Source organism: Elephantulus edwardii, unplaced genomic scaffold (assembly GCF_000299155.1).
Source record: "Elephantulus edwardii isolate Elephantulus edwardi_28Jun2011 unplaced genomic scaffold, EleEdw1.0 scaffold00242, whole genome shotgun sequence".
Lineage (NCBI taxonomy): Eukaryota > Metazoa > Chordata > Mammalia > Macroscelidea > Macroscelididae > Elephantulus > Elephantulus edwardii.
The window spans coordinates 3,788,044-3,803,740 of NW_006399992.1; the positions used below are offsets into that span (position 1 = coordinate 3,788,044).

Sequence of the window (15,697 nt, forward strand, 5' to 3'; positions counted from 1 at the left end):
GGGAAGGTAGAAGGACAGTGCAGGAGGGGAAGACCCGCTATGAGGTAGATTGATTCAATGACTGGGGTAATCAGGATGGGTGTGTCAGAGGCAATGCGATTGGCACAGGATAGAGCATGGTTTAGGGCTGTTGTACATAGGGTCGCTATGAGTCGCAAACGACTCGATGGCACATAACAACAACAACATAGCCAGGTACCCTCAAAAGTTGATTAACTTCTAGCCATACCTATCATAGAAAAGTAAAAATATCTGGATTTATATTCTGGCCAATGTGCAAGTCCAACACATACATAAGATAATCTCACTCACCTATCTCACTCCTCAAAAATGGAAAAACCTTCACTATAAAACCTCTTGGAGAAGTAAACAATGACTTTTCTGTGGAGAGGTAATGTTTAGTAAATGATTTCATGAAAAGTCTCTTCTTAAATTTGCTGTTAATGTTTCACTTAGTTTCACTAAGTTTATGAGTGTATCTCTAGCTACTATCTAAGTGACTCTGGATGAGAAAATTTCCCTTTGAGATTTCATCCTGGAACATTCTTTGGCTCTACTTATTTTCATAAGAAGCACTGAGAAGTCATTAAGACTAGAAATATTAACTATCAAAACCAAAAAAGAAACAGAGAAATAGATCATTCTAAGTCACTGCACTATTAACAGCAAACTGTCATTATGTCTACTGTCTAAATTGCTCCTTTACACAGGATAGGGAGCTCTTATGGCCTAGCAGCTGAGCTGCTGACCCAGAGACGTGCAGTTCGAATATACCAGGTGCTTTAAAAGAAAAAGATGGGCAATCTCCTCCCATGTGATTTGTAGCCTCTGAAATCCTATTAATTGGCCAACTACAACATATAGGATAGAAGAACTTCAGTGGCCAATGGGTAAGGAGTTGTGCTGCCAAGTCAAAGGCAGGTATTTAGAATTTGCCAGATGCTCCAAAAGAGAAAGGTGAGCAATCTTTTTGTGTGAAAGCCTCTGAAAGCCCACTAGAGGGTGGATCTGACTGAACAGCAATGAGTTGAGTTTTATACAGAGTAAAAGTAATGAGGAATTGAGAGATGACATTCTTAGGTGTTAAAAAAACATGGTCAAATCCTTGCTTAAGTTGCAAGTTGTAGGCCTTCTTTCTCCACTTCCATGCTCCTTCCACATCTCATTGTACTGAAGAGTAAATGGCCATGTTCAGACTGGGTCACAGCCTATGTTATTCCCTTGTTTAGAGCTCTCTCTACAGTTTTGGAAGGAGAGATTAAAAGTAATGTTTGCAGATTAACATAATATAAAATGATGCTGGCTGAGGCCAGGCTCAGGGAGATGACCTGCAGTAACTGCCAGGAAACCTCTTCTAGATCTCTACCTCTTAAGTTACCCCGTTAACCTGCTTAGAAGCAGCAGGGTACCACAAACAAGCAGGAATTTCCCCAGGGCTCTCTACACTGTTCACCAGGTCCCACCCCAACCTTGATGGTTACTAGAAGGTGAATACCCACAAGCAGAACCCTGCACAACAAACTAACAAGCACAGGCTCAGTCATTTTATGAGCTCCTGAACAACTGCGATCAGATTTGCTCTTTTTTTTTCATATGTAAACAAAATTGGCTTTGGCATTATAGGAGAAATGGATGCCCAGGAGATTACAATGGTACAAAGGATTCTGGCTGATGGTAATCTATCTATAATATATTTTCTTCTGACTCCTACATCAATCACTTACAAATTCTCTAAATGAGCATACACAATGTATGCTTAATGATACAATTTGATTCTGGGACTTTTGGATGCTGATGTAAGTATAATGGGATTAGAAATCATCTTTTATGTGTAATATCTATGGTATAGATGCACATATAAAATTACATTTACTACAGTAAGAGAAAACCTCCATGAGATGGATTAGAACAATTCCCACAACAGTAAAGATAGATTCCAATCGTATCAATAATTATGGAGATGACACAGAACTAGGCAGCGTTTTGTTGTTTTAAACAGAACAGTTGCCATGAGTCAGAGCCAACTTCAATGATAACTAACAACAACAGAGGCAGATTAAAGAAACAAAATTAAGGCAGAAAACATTTATCATACTAAGACTGATTTAATGAGGTACCATAAATAGTCTTTTGGATCCCTCCCCCTTACCTCAAGGTCAAATGGTTCTGATTTGTGTTATGACTGACAACAAAATGTACTAGTTCAATACGGGGAATAAAACAAAGATAACAGGATAAAATGATACAAACAGGGAAAAATTAAAATATTTGCTAGTTTCCCCTAGAAGTCCTCCAGAGACAAGTCAACTTTATAACTCACAAAGAGAAGGTCAAAAAACAATTGCAATACAAATCTCCATGGGGACTGGAAAAATTAATCCTCACATTAAACTTGTCCTTTCAGCTCTCTGTATTTTTGGCACTGCACAGTACCTGAACAGCAGAGAGAAAGCCAGTTCTCTCCCTCAATGGAAACAGACTTGATTTATCACTTGTAAGGTACTCCTAAGTAGCATGTGTGAGGGGGGAAAAATCATACTGTCAAGATTTACTCTCTAAGACTCCATATAACTCACAGGTCCCTGATAACACAGGTTTTATTAATTCAGTTGAACAGTTCCCAAACCAGAAACCTCAACTTGCAATACAGGCAGTCCCCAGATTATAAACGAGTTCCACTCCTAACTTGTTGTTAAGGCTAATTTGTAAGCTAGAAAATAGGTATAGTTTGTACTTATCATCATCCAAATGTCTAGCTTAGTATATAGCATACATTTCCATGCATAAAAAAATATTAAGGAAACACTTCCAGATTCACTAAAATATCTTTAACATAGTAATATAGTAATTAATAATAACATGCTGATGCATATCATAAAGTTGATGTTATTAACCATTCTTTGTATCTTGAACTTTTAACATAATAAGTTTTATGAGGCTGGTTCATAATTATGAGCTGTAGGTAAGTCAGATGAATGGGTATAGCCTGGAGTTGGGGACTGCTTTTAAAGTGCAACTGAACTTATCTAGTAGGTTCTCTGTCTCATCTGAAAATACCAAAATAACAGGCCAAATATATGCAAGTCCACTGACCTTAGGCAACTTCTGGGGATCCTTTTCTCTTTTGGTGCACAGTGTTAGCTCACACTGTAGGAAAAGCAGCGAGGTGTTGAAGACGGACTTAAAAATAAAGCTGAATCGCTTCTTGTCTATCTCAGCAGGCATGAAAGGAAACTGTATTCTCTTGGGATTATAGAATTTCACAGATTCATCTTTAGGACAAATATTCTCAATGATGGTGTAATCTGACATCCTGTCAGGGTTTGAAGTTGGAGAGATAAAGCATGTCTGGATGGCAAAACCCAGTTCTTGGTCAGTCTTAGTAATGGACACCTATAAACAAACAGAAAGACTGAGTTAGACTTAAGCTAGCATCTCACTTTTACTCTGGCACAAAGGTAACAACACACTGGCACAGTCCTGATGAGAGCAAAGCTATATTCTCATATCATAACATAGTCTTCTGAGTGAGTACAACAGTAATATATATTAATTTAAGAAATAGATCTTTTCCATTTAAATGTGATATGAATAGTGAAAATGAAGTATATAGTTCAAATCTCAGCCTGAAAGATTCAAACAGAAACTGAGTAAGTCTCCTCAACTGTGTTCTATGTCTTCTCGGTAATGAAAAGAAAAAGTTTATCAGGCCCTTAAAGTGAATTTTCCAAAATAAGTAAAGCACCAAAAGGCAAAGGCAAAGGCAAAGCCCCTAGTGTCAAAACAGTGTAAAAGAAGAGTTCTAAAAGATGCTTTTAAAAAAGAAAAAAAAGGACAAGTGCAGAATTTATTTAAACCAAATCAGGGATGACAAAGCTTCTAAACTGTGACAAGTCAGAACAACAAAACAGAACAGCACCAACTCACTGGGACCCAAGGTGTCACTGAGCAGAAAGGACTGCATCAGCAGGGGGTGCGGGGGGAGGGGGGGAGGTGGTTTCTTGGCTTTACAGAAGCAGATAGCCTGGCTTTGCTTCTGTGTAAGTTCAAACTGCCAATTAGTGGTTGAGTGCAAACAATTTGTGTGCTATTCAACCTGAAATGTTATAATAAAGCTACAGATTCATCAGTGGGCAGACAGAGCTGCCTTGGTGCTGGATGTGAGATGCGAGGGACAGTGTCCCAGATGCTTACTGGTCCAAACTAGTCCTGGCCAAACACTCTCTCCTCCCTTCACTCTTCAAACTCAAGAGTATTTTAAGGGAAATCTAATCTGGAAACATTTCTGACTCATTTACACTTCCCTCTTACAAAACACTTGTATGGGCTAGGTCCAAAACTCATTAAGGTTCTTTTCTTTAGAAACAGGAAGTAGTGTTTGGCCAAGTGTAAACAGAATTCAAACCTCAAGGATCCTGAACTCAGCTTAAAAATCCTGGTCTAGACTGGATTCTGCATTTGTGGCATATGGGCTCCTACTCCTACTGTCTCATTCCTTAACTAAATTTAGGATCAAAATAAACTTAAATACTCCAGAAACAAAGTTACTATGTAGCCAAAAGCCAACAGCTTCAAAATACTTTCAAATTGCAAGGGGATATAAACAAACTTTCCATTCTGAGATACTCAGGGGAAATCTGTGATATCCTAAGAGACTCTGAGTCCTCAAGCCCTATGGTGAAGAATGCTTATGAGTTTAACTAGAGAAAAATCAACCGTGAACCATGATGACGAAGAAGAGTGCTGATGAAGATGATTATGACAACAGCTTCTTGGAGTGCCTTAAAGAGATTCATCTTGGAAAGGGTTAAACCGGGCGGCTACTTGGAGGCAAGGATTCTGGGGCTTCCTCTGACATACTTTGGACATGTTGTAAGGAGGGACCGGTCCTTGGGGAGGGACATCATGCTTGGGAGGGTGGAGGGACAGCGCAGGAGGGGAAGGCCCTCTATGAGGTGGATTGATTCAGTGACTGGGGTGGGAGTGTCAGAGACAATGCGATTGGCACAGGACAGAGCGGAGTTTAGGGCTGTTGTACATAGGGTCGCTATGAGTTGCAAGTGACTTGACGGCACATAACAACAACAACAACATTTACTCTGAGAACAATCTTATGAGAAAGAACTTTTCATTTCCATTTATAAATAAAAGAAAAATTGAACACATGGGATAAAAGACTTACTCAAAATCATATACAACAAGTACTAAGTAAAACCAAGGCTCAAATTTAGGTTTTCTAGACCCACTTTACCTCTCCCTTTATTGATTCACTGTAGCTACATGGTTAATTCAACCAAGGCCATCACGTGGCTTTGGGGAGAACTCTGTACGAACTAAGAAGTGATGTTATTTTTGTAATTATTTCTGATAAATCAGTTTATTTTGAAGGGAACACACACACACACACACACACACACACATCCTATGACTAAAAAAGTGTCCTTTAACAACTCAAAGCCTATGTTTAAAAATGTATAACAGAACTACAAGTATTTCTATCCAGAGAAAGCATGTTATAATAAGAATTTCTAAGAGAAACGCAGTTAAAAGTCTAATTTGTAAGAGACATTTTAATAGAATCCCTCAAAATTGTTTTAAAGCATGTATTTTGGCAACGATCTTTTCCTCTAAAATGAACTGGAGATGAGTGACAGAACTGCAGCCTTTGGGCTGAGACAACCCCAGGAAATCTCACGCTCTCCAGTTCACTGCTGGGGACGCTAAGCCTCTGTTCTCCCACAGAGAGATCAAGGGCATTAATACCTACATGATGCACTTATTCTGAGAATGAGTAAAATGAAAGTTACATACAAACACACAGTTTCCAGCTATTCAATAAACGCCAGCTATTACTAGCAGCAACACACTACATTTAAATTACTTTGGTTATAAATTTTTAACTTTCCAGTGACAAAAGAACTAAAAGGAAATATGCCATAATGTGGCCATTTACCACCCACAAAACTGAAAATCATTTGGCAACACTGAGGTATCATCTGTCTTAAAGGGAGGGAGCTGTGGTCTATAAGGAACAGACATGCTTGCTTCGGCAGCACATACACTAAAATCGGAACGATAAAGGGATTAGCATGGTCTCTGTGCAAGGATGACACGCAAATTTGTGAGGCGTTCCATATTAAAAAAAAGTGGGGGTACAGTAGATTCTGAGAGGGGGTGTGAGGAAGAATAATGGCTAGAAGACAACACCTGGAAATAATTCTTCAGAACAAGTAAAATAATTTTCCTAAGAACAGTGGGGTCAAACGGGGGAACAGTCATTAGGCATGGTTGCTGTCCTATTCAGTGAAAACATTGCAGTCTCTCTCATATTTCAGTTGTTTAAAACAACTTTAAAATAGAACAGTTTATAAAACGGCTCCCTCCCAAAATTCTCTTCCAATATATCTGATATTAAAAATGGTAGAAAAAGATTTAGTCCATTTCTGTTTTCATCAGTTGACAACATCACTGACTAAATTTAACTATGAAAATAAAAAAGAAAATTATACAAACTGGAAAATAAAGCATAGTTGGGATTTTTTTTTAAGCTTCGCTTTACTGTTCTACGTTGATACTGCTTTAAAAAAAAATACACTAAAGGGCTGCAGCGATTCTGTGGAAAGCAAGGTTATCAAGTGCCATTTTTTCCCAACAGCATGTGTTCATCTTGTGTCTCTGTGTCATATTTTGGTAATTCTTACACTATTTCCAATGTTTTTCATAATGTTACGGCACATTTAATAGTCTACAGAACACTGTAATCATAACTTTTATATGTACTAGGAATCCAAAATACTTGGGTGTCTTGCTTTGTTTGTGATACCACTTTTATTGCAGTGGTCTGGAACTGAACTGACATTCTCTCTGAGGTATGCCTGCAATGCATTTCAAGCAAGGCAGTACTGGAGATAGGGAGAAAAACCAAAACACCTAGGGTAAGCTACTTGAGAAAGCTGGGCCATCAATTAACACAAACCAGAAAAGTAATAAATTAGCAAAGCCAGACACATTTGCAAAAGAACAAACTGCACTTAGCCAGAACTCCTAAAATCCACAGCACAGCACAAACTGTTTATCAATTGCACATGTGAACTGCGTAGTTGGAAAAACAAAAGAATGATATTGGTTTAGGAGCGATCACCTAAATTGGGTAGAAGCTGAATATAGAAAGAGCATATTTCCTTCAGGTAAAAAAAGAGATGCACCCAAAGAAAGAGATGTTTAGGAACAGGGGACCAAAAAGTGTGGGATCAGAATTCATGTGATTGAAGAAAACAGTGTTTAGAGCCAGCAAAGTCAGTACGAACGTGGGACTCTGTCTTCCTAAAACAGAGACATGTTCACTGAAGTCAGTTTTAACGTATGGACGTATCTTACTTTGAGTCCAAAAGCTTTTCCTCCCCCACCTCCCATCCCATGCTCCATGAAGCTCAGTAGAAACCAGCTTGCAGCTCAGCACCAAAACTAGCTCATCAGATGATGGCTTTCCTGTAAGGACAGAAGACAATACACCCAATTGAAACACTAAAGGTTGTGCCCAGGGCACAGCAAACACAGACATCCTGGTGCCATAAGAAAATTTATCTTCTCTAGCATCCAATCTATGAATCTCAATATTTACACTGTTAAGAGGTTATGTTTTTCCCCCTTTAGATTGACACTTTGAAGATAAATGATAGCACTTGCTGTGTGACCTTGGTTGGGCAAATCAGTGCCTCATTTTCCTCACCCATAAAATAAGGATAAAAATAATATTTTTTAAAGTCATGGAATCTATTAGATTAATGAATCTAGCAATTAAATTCATTATTACAACACTTAGGGGGCTCTGGTGACCCAGTGGTAAGGAGCTGTGCTGCCAATCGAAAGCACATGGTTTGAATTGGCAGCTTTGTCAAAAGAAGATAGGAAATTAAAAAAAATTTTTTTTTTAATAATTAAGGGTACTGGGAATAACCGCCCAGGAAACAAAAATTATGCTTCCAAAATCTCTTGATGTCGACGCTGCTCATGTAGAGCAACAGAGTTGTCCTATGTGTGTCACTTCATGACCAGTCTCCTCTGAGATTTACTGCCTCTGAAAACCTGCAGGAGGGTCAGCTATGAGTCAGTTATGATTCGACAGCACAACAACAACAACAACATGCATTTAGATAATGATCTAGGAAAAAATGTTCATGACATAAGGTAGCACACAGTCATGATCTCAAAAGTGAGCACAGTTTAAACTAAAACATGCATAGTGATTTAACACAGTCCATGGTTAGCTGGCAGTGCCATTACTGAAGCACTGTTTAAAAAATGCTGAGGGCAAAGCAAGGGCAGGGCTTTCTTAGCAGAATTCCCCATCTGCCAATTCTTTTTGAAAACATTCATCTACAAAACACTGTCTTTATTGAGCACCATGTTGCCAGTTCTGAAATTGCCTGCTCTGGTCAGAAATCAAACAGAAGAGGTTTCAAGACCAAGCCCACACCCAGAGCTTGCCGAAGGCCAGGAAGATGAGCAGGAAAAAGTACACTGCAGAGCAGCTCCTGGGTTCTTCAGCTAATCCCAGGAACCACAGCTCAATGCAAACCCTACAGCTCAAGGCTAAGGTTCAGTTCTCACCTCAACATAAACGTTTCCATTCTCTGCCACAGAGAAGAGTCCCTGAACAGGCACTAGGAAGAGGTCAGTGTGGTACAGTTCCATGTTCAAGGAGACGTTTCTGTCGCGTGGGTCCTGGAAGCGGGTGGGACTTCCCACCTGCTGCAGGCTGCAATTGAACTGAAAACAAAATAGAACATGTGGTGATAAACCATAGTTTACTGAGGGTGAAGGTCTTGTAGCTTTATGAGCTTTGACCTTTAGCATTCAGCTTTATATTTTGATAGTCCCTAAAGAAAACCAACCACCTACTGAAAACAAACACCTACCACCACAACTTCAGGCCGGCTGGGGAAGGAAATATCGCCCTCATCCATATCTCCTGGAAACCAATTATCGCCTGACTCTAAATCTTCATAGCCATCTGGCCAACCACTACTGTCACCAGGGGATGGAACTTGTATCACAATCTAAAAGAGAAAGAAAGTGAAATCAATATTATAAAAACACCAATCTGCTTGTCATTGTTTATACCTCACATAAACATCCACATAATAATTCAGAAGCAAATGGAAAATACAACTAAAAAACAAAACTAAACAAAACCCTGATGTTTTTAAGTTTCACTTTCAGAGAGATGATGAATAAGAAAGATCATACAGGTTCAAATTAGGATCGACCCCAAAACACAATTTTTCCTTTGTGAAGAAATACAAATTATACCAAATAGCAGGCAAACACTAGGAATGTCAATAGATCTGTACTGTAGAGAAGTGGAATTCTCCTCAGGGATCTTTTCATCAAAAACCTTAAGATTTGCTCTGAATTACAAACAAACTAGTTCTAATGTTTGCTACTGAGCAATTTTACTCTGGTTCTTTTTTTCTTGCTTACTTCTTCCTTGGTATCTTTCTGTAGGGATGTTGAGGCGAACACCCCATTTTATTCCAGGACAATCCTGGAATGAAAAACTTTAACCAAAATATCATAAATATAATCTTAATCTTTCTACATTTATAGGACAGCTCTAAGGAACTCCTGAAGGTAGTCATATTTTTTCTCTTTTTTGAACATGTTGTAAAACAAAAACATGTAGTAAGTCTAAGAATAACTATAACAAGCATAGTTGGAGCATGTGGCTAAAAACAGTCCCTGAAGCATTAGAATGGGAATAGACTTAAAGAATGCTCTCTCTCTGTTCCTCTCCATGTCCTCAAAAGAAAAGTGCTGATGCAAAGAAAGCAAGCATCTAGGATAAAGGGATATGCTGGGAAATAACAAAACACAAAGAGGAGGTGACTCAACAGCACATAACAACAATAATGTATCTCTCTCCTGAGGCAATACTTTTCTTATTTAAATAAACATGCAAATTACTAGCATCTCTTATTGGTGTTCTGGCAGCCTAGTGGTAAGAAGATGCACTGCAATCCCAAAGGCATGTGCTTTGATTCCACCAGCTGTTCATGGGAGAAAGATGGGCAATCTCTTCCCATGCAATTAACTCGCTCTGAAAACCCATGGGAGAGTTAGCTGTGGGTTGGTTCTGACGTGAAGGCATATAACAACTTAAGGGTATTGATTTAGTTAGCAGTTTAAAATGTTCAAATCTAGTACATTTGTGTTATTGTTGTTGTGTATTGCAGTCAGAACTGACTCATAACTGACTCTCCAGCGAGTTTTCATTTTTTTAATCTATTTTTTGTGTGTACCATCAAATCAGATCTGACTGGTACAGGAGGAGATTGCCTCTCCTTCTCCAGCAGAGCATCTGGTGACCAGCGAGTTCTCTGAGGCAATAAACTGCATGCAAGGAGACTGCCTATCTTTCTCCTGTGGAGCAGTTGGTAGATTTGAACCATGTCTCTCTGGGTTGGCAGCACATCTCCTTACCACTATATGTCATTAATTTTATCTGGAAGGAGTGGATGATTGTAGGAAAACCTGGATAATAGTAAGAAAGTTCGTGTTGTAATTGGCAGAAGAGTATTTTTCACAGAAGTCAAAGGTTAATAGTATATCCAGGTAACAGAGAGATTAACTGTGCCAGTCTGGTGTCAGGAGGTTGGATCCAATCCTTACTCTGCCATTAACTAGTCCCTTGAATCCAAGCAAGTTTCTTAACTCCCTGGAGTTCAATTTCCTCACCTGTGAAATGAGGAAGTTGGATGAGATCATTTTAGGGTTCTTTCCAGCTCAAATATTCTAAGATTCTCTGAGGAGCAAGAAACTTGGCTCACAGGAGAGCCAGTCCCCACATGAACCCTGATTGCCAGTCTCTTCTCTGGATTAGGTCAAGTGCATCTGTCAACTAGCAGTGGTTAGCAGCTGGCAGCTGCCCCCTCACAGCAAAGTGAGATTAAAGAGCTAGCAGCACCACACCCTTCAACAAGCAACGAGAGCAGGCACATTCGTATCCTGCCAAAGCAGAAATGAGAGATTTCTGAGCTTCACTTGGACACTCAAAATTAACACTGCAAACTGAAAAATTAATACTGTAAAGTTTGCTGGGTTGGGTTTGCTGTTGTTGTTTTTTTTTTATATATTCTTTTAATGTCCACTGCCTAGTTTCTGTCTCTAAGAGAATGGATTTATTCCAAGTAAAACAGATTTAGAGGAATTGACAAGAATGATTTCCAGAAAGTGAGGTTAGCTATCACAATGGATTATCTAGGGAAATGTACAAGAGTCTTTTTCCAGGTAATTCCCATTTAAGGTTAAGGAGCTGTGGGACCAATCACAAGGCACACAATCAGAATCCATCAGCTGCTCCATGGGAGAAAGATGGAAAATCTCCTCCCTTGTAATTTAATGCCTCTGAAAACCCGCCCAAGGGTCAGCTATGGGCCAACGTGACTCAAGAACAACAACTTAGAGGTGGAGAGAGAGGGAGGGAGGTTAGTAACAATAGATTAATAATTTTTTTAAAGTCCCCTTTCAGATTTCTCTCTGTTGGAGGTACTCCTACTTTTGAACAAAATGTATTTTGGCTTTTTCTCTTTTGGAGGGAGAGGGTTCACACTTCTGGACAAGACTTAAATGAGGCCAGAGAGATCACATGTCTGGTCAGCTCAGCTGGCAGACATGCTCAACTGTAGCCCAAGGCCCTTTATCTCCACAAAGACCAGGCCATTTGACCCTGCAGCTTAGCCATAAAAAGAGATTATAATCATCTTGCCAGTGAACTCTTTGCTGAATTCAGTTCTGAAAGGAGTTGGAAAGAGGTGCTAGAAGAGGTCACCACACATGCCTGAGCTAAGAGAGTGGAGTCTCCAGATTCGCCAACAATATAGGAAATAATGCAAGATTTCAGAATCTGAGAAGTGACTCTTTTCTCTAGAGCTGTGATACATCCCTTCTGTTTTCAAAGAAAATGTGACCGTTGAAGAAATGAAGGTAAGTGACAGAAGTAAGCAAGGTGCTGGCAAAGGGCAAATCTTTGTTCTGTAAAACACTCACAGAGTTGTAGTAAACAATGCCATTAGTGGCTGACATCTGGTGCTGAGTGCCACAGCCATTCAGGGGAGACTCCAATACAAAGTGGGTGCCATTCATCTTGGCCTTGCAGGTAGGATCCAATAGAGTGAGCTCGATCCCCGAGTGGCTGCTGGCCTGAAACAACAACCATATAAGACTTAACAGGGGGCCCCACAGCCAGTTTCACCTGGTCTTCTGAGGAAAGGCTGCTTGTGACTGACAGGCCCCTTCCCCAACCTGCCTCTACCTGGTCTACTACTTCTCAAAATCCCAAGGACTGAGTGTTTTGGCCTTGAATATTCAGTAGCAAAATAGTGACACATAAGAATCAGCTCCCCCTTCCTTACCCCCCAACTGAGAACAACAGGAACTGAGTGAGAAATGCAGCCAAAGGAAGTGGACCCATCCAACTGAGAAAACAGTATCAAGTGTCCAGAGTTCAAAAGTGACAGACCTAGATGGAAACCACCAACAAAGACTGGGACAAAAGGAAAGAGAGGTGGCCCACTCTCCTGTAAGAAACTGCACTGACCTGAAAAGAATCTTTTTCTATAGCCACCATCATCTTTTCCTTGTCACATTTGACTGACAGGGCAATATCCTTGCTCCCTTGCACCTCTTCTGGCTCTCTGAGATCAGGGAACAGTTGTATGCTGGGATGGATGGGGTCCTTCGGCCAGGGGATCCCATCCTCCCCTTCCTTTCGGCCTCTCCGGGAGATGTCAGGGAAATGAAAGAGAAAGTCTCTATCACGTTCGCCCCCTCCGCGGATGGGTGGCTTCTCCATGGCAGGCAGCATGCTGTGGCCCTGGAGGATTTTTAGCTCAGGGGGGATAGTATGGACTTCTTCATCTCTCATCTCCTCTGGAGGAAAAAGGAAAGGCAAAGTATCATTAGTGTTTGATGATGCTACAAATATAAAAACAGAATAAATAAAGAAGCCCTGGTGACCTTGTGGGTTTGTGTTGAGCGGCTAATTGAAAGGCCAGCTGTTCAAACCAACCAGCTGCTCTATAGGAGAAAGTTGGGCAGTCTATTCCCACTGAGATGTTCAGCCTTGGAAGAGAGTGGATGATCACGAGTCGGAATCAATTCAAGGGCAGTGAAGTTGTATTTGGTCCAAGTCAAGCTGGACTTCTGGTGATTGTACTCAAGTGTTTAAGGCTGTAAATCTTAATGGGAGCACACGGCTTCATCTTCCTGCCTGAGGGTGGCTCGTGTGTTCAAACTTCCAACCTTCAGGTTTGTAGCTCAACATTTAACCAACTACGCTACTAGGGCACCTTAAGCAATAAAATGGGCGTGCATAAAATAACGTTTAATAAACAACATATATATAAGAGGTCAGGAGTCTAGAACCCTGAATTCTAGGGTCCTGCTGTTTTCCATAATTAGCTGAGTGACATTAGACAAATGGTATCTAATCTGTGCCTTTGCTCCCTCCTTTTAAAAATTACGGGATTCTCAACTTCAGCTGCATATTAAAGCTCACCTAAGGAATTGTTTAAAAAAAAACAACTTCAATGCTCAAGCAGCAACCTAGGACATATGAAAATCTGAGCCTCTGACCCAGTTATTAAGTTCCCCATGTGGTCCCAATATTTAACTAAGGTTGAGAAACACTGGATTAAGTAATGTCTGAGACCTATAGGCTATTATATCTAGAACCCAAATAATCTATGTACAACTATGTTATTGCATTCAAATGCGAAGGAAAGGCTTCTAGAGATTTTTTAGAATAATTTATTTTTTTCTTCAGATTTTTTAAATATTTTTTAATTTAAATAGCATTCAGTTTATTAAAAATATTTAGTATTGGCTTCCCATATTCCCCCCTTTTGTTTTTATCATAATTATGTTATCATCTAGATGAGCATTAGAATAACTTCTTTAAAGAGCTATTGTGACCATAAGGGTATGGTAAAGAACTGTGCTGCCAACCCAAAGGTATGCAGTTTGAATCCACCAGCTGCTCCACAGGAAAAAGACAGGCAGTCTCTTTCCATGCATTTTACTGCCTCTGTAAGCCTGCTGGAGGATTAGCTATGAGTTGGTTCTGACTTAATGGTACTAAAAAACAACAGCACAGATATTTTTAAACCATCTTGCTTCTCTCTTATGGGTTAAGTTCTACCAGATATCTGGACACCCTGACATCTCAGAATGGCAAAGGTAGGCTTGCACCATTCTACCAATGGCGCACTCAACACAGTCTGTGAGGTGAAGAACAGGATGGGGGATCCAAACCTTTGGGGCTCAAACTTGGCTAGCCATGACTCTGGAAAAACGGAAATAATTTGTTGGGCCTAAGTTATTTGTTCCACCAAACCAAGGTAATAATCCCTTTTTTCTCTCTATGTGAGAATAAGAAAGAGTAAGACTGACCCTCTGGGACTATTTTCCTACAAAGCCTCTGACTAAAATGCCTATAGTTCCACCTTCTTTACTTTTTCAGCCATTCAGCCATAAGCAGTCATTTGATGCGTATTATGAGAAAGGACATATTTAATTTATTCTTTAATATTTTTTGAAGTTAAAAAGTAAAGATAGATTAGAAAGTTGCGTCTTGAAGGAAGGAATGGGCCTTCCTCCTTGAAAGGAAATACAGATTGAATTTATTCTTAATGTAGTCACAGTGAAGATGACTGAGGTTTTTTTTGTTGTTGTTATTGTTGTTTTTATTAATTTTAATGAATATTTACAGAGATTTTGGATTTCCATTCATTCATTGTTGCACTTTTTTCCCTGCCCACCCTCCCCCACCCCCAGTTCACTCATCTCTTTGGAAAGTAAAAGAAAAATTTCTTCATTGGTATACAATACCCCCGCTCTGCCCCAAGTACACTCCACTATGCAACCTTAATTCTGGACTCTTGTGATAACCATAATACCCTATCATATATTGCTTTTAAACTGTTCTCTCCCTCATGTTTAAATGCAGTATACATAATTTAGGTGACTGAGTTCTGTTTGTAATAATGTGCTCCAACTAACAGCTCTAGCTTAGTGAAAATAAATATAAGACATTTTCAAAAAATTATCTGTAATTACAGATAATTTTAAAATGTGCAACAGAAGACTAGCACTGAAAAAGAAATCTGCCTTTGAAACATAATTTTAAAAATCATACTTACCATTGTTTTCAAGGCGAAGGTGAAATCTATTAGCCACAGGAGCCATGGTATAGGATGTTACTGGACTATAGCCATTGTCCAAAGCCCACTTGACCAGATTCTCCTGAGTAGAAGGAATGTCATTTCTTGTTGATTTGGTCATTGCCATGGATCTTTCACTCTCTTTCCCAAAGCCAATACTATTAGGACTCTGCAGAGAACACCAAAATGATAATTATGAGTTAGATTTCAGCCTCGGAAACCCTAGGAGACAGTTCTACTGTCACAATGGGATCAATATAAATAAAAAACTGACTCAAAAGCATAGATCAACAAGAACGCTAAGGTGAAAACCTTAAATAACAGACTAAGAGGTATCTATTCACATTTGATCACACTGCTTGGGTGGCTTATATTGAGAAGAATAATCCTGCAAAAACAAAGCAGCTACACACCAAGACTACCAAGTGCTTTAAGAAGGCAGAGTTAGGTTATTGTTTAAACTATTCACATAGACA

At 39.6% G+C, this 15,697-nt stretch overlaps 1 protein-coding gene across 2 annotated transcripts in view; it reads right to left on the reverse strand.

Moving 5' to 3' along the window:
• The window catches only part of TGFBR3 (transforming growth factor, beta receptor III), a 143,788-nt gene that overhangs the window by 27,546 nt on the left and 100,545 nt on the right, over positions 1-15,697 (reverse strand). The window contains exons 6-12 of one of the 2 annotated variants that reach the window (XM_006898962.1): positions 15,201-15,390; positions 14,033-14,035; positions 12,599-12,930; positions 12,049-12,201; positions 8,919-9,059; positions 8,611-8,769; positions 3,094-3,393 (exon numbers count right to left, since the gene is read on the reverse strand). In XM_006898962.1, coding sequence (XP_006899024.1) covers positions 3,094-3,393; positions 8,611-8,769; positions 8,919-9,059; positions 12,049-12,201; positions 12,599-12,930; positions 14,033-14,035; positions 15,201-15,390 — 1,278 coding nt within the window. The remainder of the gene's footprint in view (positions 1-3,093; positions 3,394-8,610; positions 8,770-8,918; positions 9,060-12,048; positions 12,202-12,598; positions 12,931-14,032; positions 14,036-15,200; positions 15,391-15,697) is intronic. The other variant, XM_006898961.1, reaches the window with a different exon arrangement.